Below are 13,132 nucleotides of genomic sequence, written 5' to 3' on the forward strand. Positions count from 1 at the left end.
TTGAGTGACTATGAGGTAATACTGACAATATCCTGGTCCCCTGGCTGACAGCTCATATGTGACCTTTTTTCTTTTTGCAGAAGACTCTCTCTTAGTTGTATCTGTAACCGGTGAGCTCAAAGTATGGGACCTCTCCTCATCCATCAACAGCATTCAGGTTGGCCTGGAAACCACTCATTTTTTCATTATTTCAATCACTATTCATTGAAAATTTCAAACCATGAGAGAGTGATGCATGTTCACAGTTAAAGGTTTAAATGATATCTTTCCAGGGGTGGGCACCGAGACATTTGAATTGTGTCCTTCCAACCATGACTCCATACATAGTATAGATTTATTTATTTATTTATTTATTTATTTATTTATCACACACACACATGCAGGGGAGGAATAGGGAGAGGAAAAGATTATGTTTTCAATTTAAAAAATATGAGTAGACATTGTTCTGTCTCCTCCCACTAGGACTCTTCTAGGGTATGGGAGATGTAACAGACAGATACATAGGAGGACCACTTTTCTGGGGATGCTGGCATAGCCACCTGCTTCCTACCATCAGTCTAGGGTCAAAGTAACCGACAAAAGGTGAAACACAGTGTGCGTTAGGTTTCCCTACACAGTCTGTGGCAATTTCTTCATTGAGTTGCTTTTCACTGTTTAGAAAGCCCCATACTACCCAGCAATATCAGAAGTCTACAGAAGGTTTTGCTGCCCACTGTTGTCTTTTATACCTGTCTTTTTTTTTTTTTTCCAAAGCACCTCTTGTATTATTTCCTTGTGGTTTTCGTCATTAAGACACTACAGATTTGGTGTGTTATTGTTATTTTGAATTTTAACATTTTTGTGGCCTCCCCTGTTTGTTCTGGCTGCAGAACAGTAACTTCATGTTCTTACCACTTACTATTGTTCTTCGTAGAATCGTGTTGAGTTGATTTTCAATAATAAGTCCTTGAATCTTAGGGGAATTTCTGCTCATAGCGTCTTTGTATAATAATGTTTAGGTCAAAACACTGGAAAGGAACCTTGGATACTTTCCCCTGCATAATGATAGGAAGGAGCTCTGTCTTGGATATGAGAATTGTGCCTTTTGTTTATGTGGACATTTCCTGGACTTTGTATTAAAATGTTTTTTTTTTCCTTTTAAAGGAAAAGCAAGATGTCTATGAAAAAGAATCCAAGTTTCTTGACTCCTTCAACTGTCAGGCAATACGATTTTGCACCTACACAGAAAGACTTCTGTTGGTGGTATTTTCTAAGTGTTGGAAGGTATTGAAAGTGCTGGTGATGTACAATTGTAATATTTTTCTGTTGAGTCAAACAGTGAAAATATGGTTTAAATATTGGGAAAAATATCCTTCATGTAATAATGTGAAGACATGGAGCAATTAGTCTTTTATGCCTGTCTTACTGATGTGCACTCAGTTACTGTGCTCCCTAAGATAGTGTATGTGTACCAATAAATTCTAGTTTTATCAGCCACAAATAAATGACAATAAAAACCATTTCTAAGGGCTGGAGAAAATGTCTCAGTGCTTAAGAGCACTAGCTCCTCTTGTAGAAGACCAGGTTCTCTTCCTGGCACCCACATAGTGGCTTACAAATGTCTGCAACTCCCTTTCCAAGGGATCTTATGTTCTCATCTGGCCTTTTCAGGAATTTGTGCACATGATGCATTCATGCAAAAAAACACTCATGCACACAAAATAAAAACAAATTTTTAAAAAAGAATCGAATCTTCCAATTGTTTTTAAAAACAATGTCTGAATTTACTTATAGGATCATAGTACTTACTACAAATATAGATGGACCATATTTCTGGATTGTTTTCTGTTGTGTCACTACTATGTTTTAGGGGACTTTTCTTCTTTTCTTGTGGATCTATTCTGTGATTTCTCCGAAAGTAAAGCAAAGTTATCATCCAATGGCAGCTTGATTTTCTTTAATGTTTTACATAACTGCTATCAGAAGTCTATCTGACTTGTGCCATAATAATATATTGTTGTCAAAAACTTAAAGCACTCAAGTTAGCAAAGGCTTTCTATTATACAAATATTTTATATATAAGGAAAATTTAAGTGCTATATACTGAGACTATTCATGTGGGAAGAATAAAACTATTTTAAATTTAGGATTTGACTTTCCATGCTTAACAGTAGAATAAGCCAGCCAGATATCTTTATCCACTGCAACCTGCCTTAGGCTAAATGTGAAAGAAGAAGTCTTGTGAAATATTAGAAAACTGCATTTTATCTTCACCCATGAGTACAGTATGTATGTTTTTAATATGCAATAGGCTGTAGCATTAATTTCATCATCTCTATAGTCTTTATAAGCATAACTCACTGCTAATTTACAGGCAGACTCTATTTCCAGCCTTTATTAATGTACAACTGCACTGTCTTGCAGATTTATGACTATTGTGACTTTTCCCTTCTGTGGACTGAAGTTAGCAGAGATGGACAATTCTTTGCTGGGGGAGAGGTGCTTGCTGCCCACAGGATCCTTGTTTGGACAGAAGACGGCCACAGTTATATCTATCAGCTGCTGAACAGGTGGGCTCAGATGGGAGCGGCGTTCAGAACATTCAGGTAGAAAATGAACTTGGGGAGGTTTATTATGGAAAACCCTCTGCATGCAGCCCCTGATCAAAACCCAGAACAAAACAACTTTGGCACTGGAAGATTTACTCTGGGCTTGCAAGGCCTCTGCCTTTGTACAGCACAGCAGGGGATGAAGGCATGAGATTAACCATGTAGAACTTGTACAGCTGGTGCAGGGCTTTCAAAAAGTCACTCGGAATTATTAACCCAACAATTTTTAACTGGAGTTTAGAAACTCGAACGGTGCCATCCGGCTTTTGAAAGTGGAAGGGGACAAGGAAGCAAATGAAAGACCCTAAATTTTGTTTATAATTTTCCCCATGTAGTGGGCTCGCCAAATGCACATGCCCTGCCGATGGAGGCGTCCTGAAGGGGACCGTCTACCCTCACTTACTCTGCTCCACTTCTGTGGAGGAAAATAAGGTAAGGCAAGAAGAGTGGCCTCCAACTGGCTTTTTTGCTTTGGAATAAACTCAGACTTGCAAAAATGAAATCAAAGCATTAGATTAAGTTGTTAATGAGAAAATCAACTTTGAGTGTTAATGGCTCCCAAAGAGAAAACGTCGCCCATAAGAATTGTTGATTGATACAACAATGCTTGTTCATTATAGGAAGATTACAGATGTAGAAGTAAATAAAGAAGATATTAAAATTCTGATTTCACCACCATAAATATTGACTGCCTACTGTAGCTGGGAATGTTTCAATTGTTGAAAAGTTTATAGGAATAGTATGATTAACATGTACCTGCCCTTTACCTAGATGCACCATTACTGGAATTTTATTTTATGGCTTCTCTCATACACACATACGTCCCATGTTTTTCCTTGATCTATCCCACAGCAAGTTCTTAACATTCTGAAATACCTGCTCCAATTCTGAAATTTTGTTGAAATGGTTTTTATACTTCAAAAACAAAAAATCCCCCAAAGCTCAACTATACACCCAGACCGTTTTTACATGTACTTAGCTATTCTTATGAGAGAAAAAATTTTCTTCAGACAACCATAATTAAGGTTTACAGCAGATGGTTGTTGAATATAATTGTAAGCTTCCTACTTGGCTTAACTATACCTTTGACAGTTAACCACATCTGAGCTCTAAGTAACTGTTTTATTCCAGGGGTGTTATTCAAAGTGATTTTTAACCTGTGGAGTCACTCATCAGTTAATTACCCCAAAAGGTACTTCACTAAGAGGAAGAGCTTTTCGTTAGTGACATATCAGGCATGAGAGCATGTGGCTGTGGGCAGAACAGTGATTTGATTAATTAGGCAGCAGAGCTCTTGGAAGCCCCATAGCCATGATGCCCCTTTAATGTTTTGCTGCAAAACCTTGGTTAAAAATCTCTCAGCCAAAACTGAGAACCCTGGGTGCTGCTGGGGCAGAAAAAAAAATCACACACACACACACACACACACACACACACACACACACACACACACAAAATAAAACAACACCTTTAAAATTACAGCATGCATGGGGACATTTCTAAAGTCCTTAGGGAACAGTTGCAAAGCCTTGTCACAAAGCAGTGCTATGGCTCATTCAGAAAGGCATTTTTGTTATTCTGAAGAGCCTGCTGGTTGCTCCCCTTTGGCCTCACAGTGAAGTTTTACCAACACAGTTTTCCACAGAAATCTGTGGAAATGTCACTCAGAAATTTTTACCCTAACAAGCAAATAGCAAAGCTATGTAAAACCACTGTTTTAAAGTTGGAAAGCTGGGACTGGAGAGACGGCTCAGCAGTTAAGAGCACTGGCTGCTCTTCCAGAGGACTTGGGGTTGATTCCCTGTACATACATGGTGGCTCACAGCCACCTGGAATCCCAGTTCTAGAGCACCCAATGTCCTCTCCTGGCTTTCACAGGCAGGGTACACACATGGTACACAGATATATACGCAGATCAGCACCTACACACATAAAATAAAACATTTTTTTTAAAATGGAAAGCTATCTAGTTTTGTCTTTCCAAGTATGAACACAAAAACAGATGTTTCACTTTCCAATGATTGTTCTTTAGATATCCATTTTTTTTTCTGCGCCTCACATCGTATTTTAAGTGAAAGGAATACCTAGAATCTAGTGAAGTATAAATAGGATAATCTAATTTTAAGATTTTGATCACAGTAAACCTAGAAGAGTGTGTACTGCAGCAACATGGCACTGGCCAGGGTCCGTGTTTGGAGTCTCTCCATGGAATTCCATCGGTTATTTCTGTATCATTGAGAGTTCTCATTGGTTCCTACTGTGAACCTATCTGCTGAAGGGTTTGTGTGTCTCCTGAAAGAACCCCCTTACATTCTGCAAGTCTCAGCTGACATGAAAGAAGGCTGCAGGTCCAAGGTGGGCATGTGTGTACAAACTAAAAATAATGATGGTGGAGGTCACTAACATGTATTTCAACTTTATCATTTACAAGCATATACAATCTATACAATGCCTCATGACTTCAGCTGCCACCAGGAGGCCATTTTGAAACCGACATTTAGAGAGATCAACTCCAAGGTTTTAAAACTTGGGTGGTTTAATCTTATAATAGGTCTGATTATGAGTTCTTAGAGCCAATAGCTTATTAATAGTTCTGGAAAAGGATACCAAGGACTGTATGTATGAGAGAAAAAAAACCATATATATGTATGCATGTTAACTGGTGTTATTTTCACTATAATCAAACTGAAGCAACCAAAAAAGAGCAGGCATGTTTGGTAAGCAGTATCATCATGAACACATAGGTTTTTGATTCAGATTCTTACACTCAAGGCCCATTGCTGTCCTCATTACCATGGTTAATCCAAGTCCTTTCTCTAGCTTTCTTCACATGTGAGTTAAAGACCATGAGAGCACAAACTCATAGCTTTGGAGTTTCTTTTATTGATGATATATTTTTTAAACTAAACATGTATCCAGCCCTTAATGGTAAGGCTTTCAAGAAGGAGTGTGTGCAACACACACACACACACACTCACACACCACACAAGGTTAGATACTTGTGTCAACTCTTTGAAGCTTAGCCAGTGATCTCATTTCTCATTTTTAATAGAGGTTTTTGTTTTCTTTTACCTTCAAATCACAAACTATTTCATTTAATTTCCTTGAAAAGTTTGAAATGGTGCCAAGTTGTTTAAAAAGGTTTGGTTCAGTTTTGAAGTCTCACTTCTCTCTTCCCAGTGGTCAGGACATTAATTATTACCCGTGCTAGGCTCATGGTTTATTTTTCAGAACCTGCATTTTGTCATGGGCTACATGAATGAACGGAAGGAGCCTTTTTACAAGGTACTTTTCTCTGGAGAAGTCTCAGGAAGAATTACATTGTGGCATATCCCAGATGTCCCCATATCTAAGTTTGATGGTTCCCCTAGAGGTAAGACAGTTTTGTCCTTCCTCATCTCTTTTGAGTACAGTTTCTCATTAGGTAGACAAGCTGGCTTTGAATTCAAACTCATAGAGATCTGCCTGTTTCTGTCTCCAAAATACTGAGATTACAGGTGTGCACCCTATGCCCAGCTTGCCACTTTCCATTTCTTTTAATTTATTTTTAATTATGAGTATATGTTTGCTGTGAATATGTGCATATTAGTGCAGGTTCCCACAGATGCCATTGGTGTCTGAGCCTCTTTGGAGCTTAGGTTACAGGAAACTGTGAGCTACTTAATGTGGGTCCTGGGGACTGAACTTGGGTCCTCTAGGAGAGCAGTACATGATATTCGATGCTGAGCTATGTGTAACCCCATCAGTTTCTATTTCTAATCTTATTTTCTAAAAAGCAACTTGTACAGACACCAATATTGAAACAGATATAATTAAGGTTTGTGGATGCACAAATACAACCAACATAATTTGAATGAACTTCAGTTGAACATCCTAAGATATCTCTCTATCTCTGTCTGTCTATCTATCTATCTATCTATCTATCTATCTATCTATCATCTATCTATCTATCCATCCATCCATCTATCCATCTAGCTAGCTAGCTAGCTTCTGAATGTGACTGAACTTTTTCACTGGGCTCATACTTCTAAAGAAATGATATCTTGACATAGTTTTCATATCTATTGTGAATAAATAAACCAACTTTTTCCTGTACATGTGTTCCTTTCAGAAATACCAATAACTACCACCTGGACTCTTCAGGATAACTTTGATAAGCATCAAACAGTGTCACAGAGCATCACAGACCATTTCTCTGGGTCCAGAGATGAGGTGGGAATGGCAGGCACCATCACCTCATCAGAGTACATTCCAAATCTTGATAAACTCATCTGTGGCTGTGAGGATGGGACCATTTTCATCACGAAGGCTCTGAATGCTGCCAAAGCTAGACTTCTAGAAAGGGGCTCTTTATTGAAAGGTGACTGAGTTTGTCTTCTCCCGATTCACCTAATTTATCTGATCTTCTACATGCTGTACAAACACGATTCAGAAGCTTCAGACCTTTGCTGGCATTTGTAGATAAATTTGTGCATAATTTAATACCAAATTAAGCACGGACATGGGTTTTGTAAAGACTCAAGCAGAGAGTTGTATTGCTCCACCAGAAGTTTTACTCCCCACTTTAATTTCAACTTTGGCTTTTACCAAAGGCCACTGTGCATAATCGTTTCACTGTACTTCCTGAAACTGTATGTGTGTCTATGTATGTGTATATATGAGTGTGTGAGCACACACACATACCAACACACTGTATACAATGTTTTAATTACATTAGTAAAATCTATGCCATGCTGAGTTACTATTAAATAAATATTAATAAAATAGTTTTGGTTCTCATTATTCATGAGCTCATTTTAAATAACAAATAATAATCAAAATTTAAACTGAAAACCTTTCTGTTAATCAGTGCTTAGGTTTTCCAGCCTCTGGCTACTATGCAAGATTTGGAATTGATTATCCTTGAATGACTACATCAATATTAGTTTGTGATTTTGATTTTGGAAATTAAGCTATCTAATTGCTTTATAAAGGACTTATCTCAGTATATACATGAATATCAAATAATAACCTGTGAAATATCAAGTGTTCTCCTAAATATTGACCACCTTTTACATTTTTCAATATTTAAATCTTCACTAATGAGGAATAAAATGGCATCTTCCTATATTTATTTGTATTTCCTTGTTTATGAAGTCTGTGTTCTTATTCATCTCTGCACTGTGACAATACCTACTTATTTAAATAAGTATCATTATACAATGAGTTGTCTTATAAGGGGAGGGAAGATAGGAGGGTATGGAGATTTTAGAATATATAGTAAGAATTGTGTGCTTTGGGGTTTTGTTTGTTTTTTTTCTTTTTCCTTTTTATTTGTGGGAGGGGGGTCTACTTAGGACATCAGGCATGCTAGATAAACATTTTACTATGAAATCCCACAAATAAGCTTCCCTTTTCTTCCCCTGCAGTGCTGGGAATCAAACCTAGGGCTTTACACATCCTAAATTTTCTTGTTTTGTTTTTCTTTTTAAATATAATTTTTCTTTTAATTAGAACATCCTCTTCCAGTCCCTGTTCTGATTTTTCAGCACACTTTAGTTACTCACTGATTCTGTGATTGACAGCTGAGCAGCAAATGGCAAGGATGCTGGAAGAGATAATAAGTAGGTAAACAGCTGCCATTAAAAGTCAGAGAAAATGGTGACTGTAGACATTTCAATCTGGGCCAACTTATCCTAATATCAAGAAAACAAACAGAAATTTACACTTGACAGACAGCTTCTGAACTGACGTTCATTACTGCTTGGCTGAGACCAGAATAGAAAACAAAACAAAATAACTTTGAGATTCCTTTTCAGTTTGAATAGAGACTGGCAAATGGTCTTCTCTAATTGGGAGAATGTGGGTAGCCATGGAGGGAGCAGCAGAAGCCAGAGACATGAGAAGCGGGTTACCATTAGGCTCCATTCTACTTCAGATATCGTTTGAAAGGCCATGTGCCCAGGTAGCCTCATTCCCACATGTCCACGTACTACCCAGGTGCTAGGCATGTGCTGAGAACATATTCATTTCACTCAACAGTCTGCCCCAAGCAAGGGCAGTTGTTATTACCTGCATCTTACAGAGGTGGGTAGAAAGTGTGGGTCAGAAGGAGCAAAAGGATCAATGTGTCCATGTTGTGGCTGCATGTGTAGAAAGTGATTGATTCCCGGGTAAAGGGGAAGATTCCTTGAGCAGCTAAGATTAAACACTGTGGCCAGCTTTTGGTACAAGGAGTTGAGTGACCTATTCGAGCCTGGGATACTTTCTTTACCTGTAAACAATGAAAAGGAGGTAAAACTTGATCATTTTAAACATCTTTCATAGCAAAATGTCCTGTGACATTTGCTTTTCTTTTCTGTTAAATTTAACTTGGCCGTTTACGTGAAGAGGGCCGTTTATGTGACTAGTCCCCCCATGTTTTAGAATGTCAACAGCCATCAGCAAACAGGAGACTTGAACAACTGAGCTTTCTGCCTCTCTCAAAACTTGTTCTAGCTTCTGGTGTGGAGTTCTGTTTTTGAGATGGCCTACCAAGGCTGCGCGATAATCTCCTCAGCCAGCTGCATCAGTATGTCAAAAATGTATGACCTGAAAAATAATTTTCTGCTATTTGGTGTCTGACCACTTTCCAGATTCCCCGTGCCACACCCTTCTCAGAGGCCATCACCAGAGCGTGACTTCATTACTTTACCCTCACAATCTTGCTTCAAAATTAGACCAAAGTTGGATGGTGTCTGGAGACCGCGGCTCCTATGTGATCCTGTGGGATATTTTTACTGAGGAAATTCTGCACACATTCTCTTTGGAAGCTGGTCCAGTTACGAGACTTTTGATGTCACCAGAGAACTTGAAAGTAAGTGACAGGAAGAGTAAAGAACAGCACACGATATAAAAAGCAAACGGCAACTCAACCTATATTCCCACAAGTAACCAAACAAAAAAACAGAGCAAATACTCACACCGTCAGCCCACAGTTAGCCAGCCACTTTTGCCAAGTTTGCCCTTAACTTCTCAATACGGGTTTTAATTTTTACTATAATGTGTTACCCAAATGATGTTTTTAAAGTAAACATTGGGACACTTTATAAAATCCTCTTAGTTTCCAAGCAAGTCATCATATTTCCCTCCCTAGTTGTCTTAATTTTCAGTATGGAACTTTAAAGTAAAATCAAAGATTATGCAAAACCAAGTCAAAGAATGTAGGAATATATGAATACAGATTTAGCCTTCATTTCCTTAGTAAGTACTGAGTGAGCAGTTGATAAATGTTGACTTTATGAACACCATCTACCTTGTTAGGGGAAGTGACATTGTGATAGTTCCTATCTTCTCATGAGGTATCAACTTAAATCCAGTTCACAAAGAGTTAAATGTTAAAATGTGAACTAGATTTTAGGTGGGGGAGGGGAGTATGTGGCAAGGTTTTTAGTGAGTTAGATGGACTTATGAAATTAAGTCCATATAGGTAAACTTGGAGAAATTGATGCTGTATTTTGGTGCTAAAACATGCAACGTGTTTCTTGGTCACAAAGGGTTAAACTAAACAGTGAAATGCTGCTCTAGAATCTTCCATGTGAACATTTGGAATACTGTGGAATATGGAGGGACACATGACTCCAGCTGTATATGTAGGGGAGGATGGCCTTGTTGGGCATAGGTGGGAGAGGAGATCTTTGGTCCCATGAAGGCTGGAATATTGTGAAATATATTTTATTCTGAGGCTTTCTCCTATTCCTACAGGTTATTCTGCACCCCTGCCCACACTCTGTCTCTTTTTCTATGAATTATTTCATCTTCAAGAGTTTAGGATGCAGTGTTGAATTGACCTGGTGTGGATCATATAATGTATGCTCACTCATGGCCATCTGATTTGTTTTCTTGTGACTGTGTATGTGTGGTATGTGGGTACACGTGTGTGTGTGCATGCCAAGTTTGTATATGTGGTGTGATATGTATGTGTATGCCTGTGTGTATGTATGTTGTATATGTGTACACATGTGTGTGCCTGTGTGTGCATATGTTTGCATGTCTGGGTATGTGGATTTGTGCATGTGTGTGTTTTTCTCCATTACCTGGAGCTGCATATTCTAGAAGCCGTGGAATATACCTGTGCTCTACAAGACAGGCTGTCTGGAGAGCCATGACATCTGACCCCTTCTGAAGTCTACGCTCCATCTGTACCACATCTGCCATTTTTTTTTCTCCTTAGAATTTCTTTAGTCTCCTTAGAATTGGGAAAGAAAATCTGCTGTCCAATTCCCCACAGAGTGATTAGCGATCAGTTACCCTTGAGCTGTCATTCTGGATGGCTCAGCAGCCCCCCATGTAGAACTAAAGATTGAGTTTGGGGCTGTGTGCATGCTGGAAAAGTGTCATTTGTTACTACACCTCCAGGTCACTTATTAAACATATTTTATTTCTTCATTTTATCTATTAGTTGCCCAGGTTGGTGGTGAAGCTGACCACTGATGACTTTGGCAACTGTCTTTAGAAGTGCTGTCCTGTAAACCTCCTTATGTCCTTGTGTATTTGAGGGAGCACCATCAGCAGGGACCATCTAACACTGCCCTGTTTTAGGTTATGTCTACACTAAGTTTCCTGTTTGGATTAAAATCTGGCGTTCTGGGAAGTGCACCAAATCACACTGAGGCTTTAAGTAGAAAATCTCAGCTCTCAGTACCCTTGGGCCTAAGTTTGTGTCCACAAATAGCTTCTTTTTGTGGTGACAAATGAGTTCTGGGCTTTATTGTGTTCTGTGCCGTTTCTGACATCAGCACTGCCTGCTGAATTTGCTGAGTAGTGGAACTTTTCTCTATCTTACAAGAGGATCTGGCTGTTCCCTTTCCCCTTCACTTCTACCTCCTGACCTTCCTGGTAGGTTGGTGAGTTTAAACTCTGCTCTGTATCTCCAGCTGATCCCTGAGTGCCCTGTGAAGAAGTTCTGTGCAATGCAGAAATGCACTCTTGTGAATAGCCTGGGAAGAACAGTGCAGGGAGCGTTAACTCCCTCATTATGGTAGCATGTGACTTCTCACTTAAGTAAGCCTGTTTTGTTTCTCCAGCGAAGCGATGGTCAGATTCTTTGCTGTGTGTGTGATGACCGTTCCTTGGCTCTCCTTCACCTGGAAGGGAGACGGTGCCTGCTGCGTGCCCGGAAGCACCTTTTCCCTGTGAGGACGATCAGATGGCACCCAGTGGAGAACTTTCTCATTGTTGGTTGTACAGATGACTCTGTCTACATCTGGGAAATTGAAACAGGTAAGCAGAAAGGTTAGCCCAGTTTTTCCTTTGTCTGTGATATGACAGAAGGAAAGTTCCACAACTCACTCAGCGATGACCTCAGTTGTTTTACCTTTTGGTTTGGGCTACATTTATAGCTTTAGTGGAACTGTAGGAAATAAAACACAGTGGCCTAAGTCAGATCCTGACCAGCTGATGATTAGCTGACAGGGCGGCACTCAGGAATGAGCCGGATATTTCTGGAAGCTATAAATAAAAACATAAGTTATCTACTTTAATTATTAACAAGAGAGAAATTTAGTGTCCTACTGGTCTCAAATTATCATTAAATTCTGCCTTCTTCAGCATAGTCACCAACTCAGCAACATTTTGAGCTAATTGATGATCAGTAATAATGGAATATAATTAATTATAAAAACTCCAACAAAACTTGAGTCAGGGAAACTGAAGACTAAGCAGTTCAACTGAACTTTTTGATTCTGCACCATAGAGCTTGGGGTTTTGGAACACTGAAGGGGTTTTCTTTTTCCTTTCAAGTTTGATTAGAGACCTGAAGACAGAACAATACATTCAGAAAGGACTGGGAACATACCGAATAAGAGAGGTGTAATTACTGACTGTGAGTTAGAGGGCGTCTCTCAGAAGCACGTTCCACAGAATCTGCTGCACTGCTTTTATTGATCAAACAGTGGTGGTTTGTGTTGGGTGTTGTTTACAGACTGGGGGTTCCTAATATAGTTTGGACTTATACTTTGCCAAAGTAATTGCAGTTTTCTCTCTATGTATATGCTTGTGCATGATGTGTGTTTAATACTGGAGGAGGCCAGAGGAGGGCATTGTATCCCCAGGGATTGGAGTTATAGTTGTAAGCTTCCACATGGGTGCTGGAAATTGAAATCAGGCCCTCTGCAAGAGCAGTCAATGCTCTTAACTACTGAGCCATCTTTTCAGCTCAAATTCAGAAAATTTAAGAAGTCTGTGTATAATCTATAGATCTGAGAGATAGTTAAATATGGTGGGTAGAAGAGACTCTGAAACATTGACTGCCTCCAGGACTTGTTAGGGAAGAACATTTTGGCTATGGGCAAGTCACATGGCTTGTCTTCAAGAAAGTTCTCTTGTCTGTGGAATAGATATAACCATACAGGATTAGATCACATACTATCTCTCATATTAGAAAACAGAAGTAACTCATTAATAATATTAACTAAGCCATCATTATCATCTTCACATACTATAGCATATTTTAACTGCCTCTTTAAAACCCTTACCTGTAAAACACAAGTGCTTACTCTCATATGCAGTTTTTACATTTAAGTGTG

At 39.0% G+C, this 13,132-nt stretch overlaps 1 protein-coding gene across 1 annotated transcript in view; it reads left to right on the plus strand.

Moving 5' to 3' along the window:
• The window catches only part of Wdr72 (WD repeat domain 72), a 166,970-nt gene that overhangs the window by 29,175 nt on the left and 124,663 nt on the right, over positions 1-13,132 (plus strand). Inside the window, exons 6-13 of the mRNA XM_076937869.1 lie at positions 81-157; positions 1,144-1,263; positions 2,404-2,549; positions 2,924-3,020; positions 5,820-5,961; positions 6,700-6,948; positions 9,203-9,423; positions 11,633-11,828. Of these exons, the coding sequence (XP_076793984.1) occupies positions 81-157; positions 1,144-1,263; positions 2,404-2,549; positions 2,924-3,020; positions 5,820-5,961; positions 6,700-6,948; positions 9,203-9,423; positions 11,633-11,828 (1,248 nt within the window). The remainder of the gene's footprint in view (positions 1-80; positions 158-1,143; positions 1,264-2,403; positions 2,550-2,923; positions 3,021-5,819; positions 5,962-6,699; positions 6,949-9,202; positions 9,424-11,632; positions 11,829-13,132) is intronic.

This window comes from Arvicanthis niloticus, chromosome 7, assembly GCF_011762505.2.
Source record: "Arvicanthis niloticus isolate mArvNil1 chromosome 7, mArvNil1.pat.X, whole genome shotgun sequence".
NCBI classification, from domain to species: domain Eukaryota; kingdom Metazoa; phylum Chordata; class Mammalia; order Rodentia; family Muridae; genus Arvicanthis; species Arvicanthis niloticus.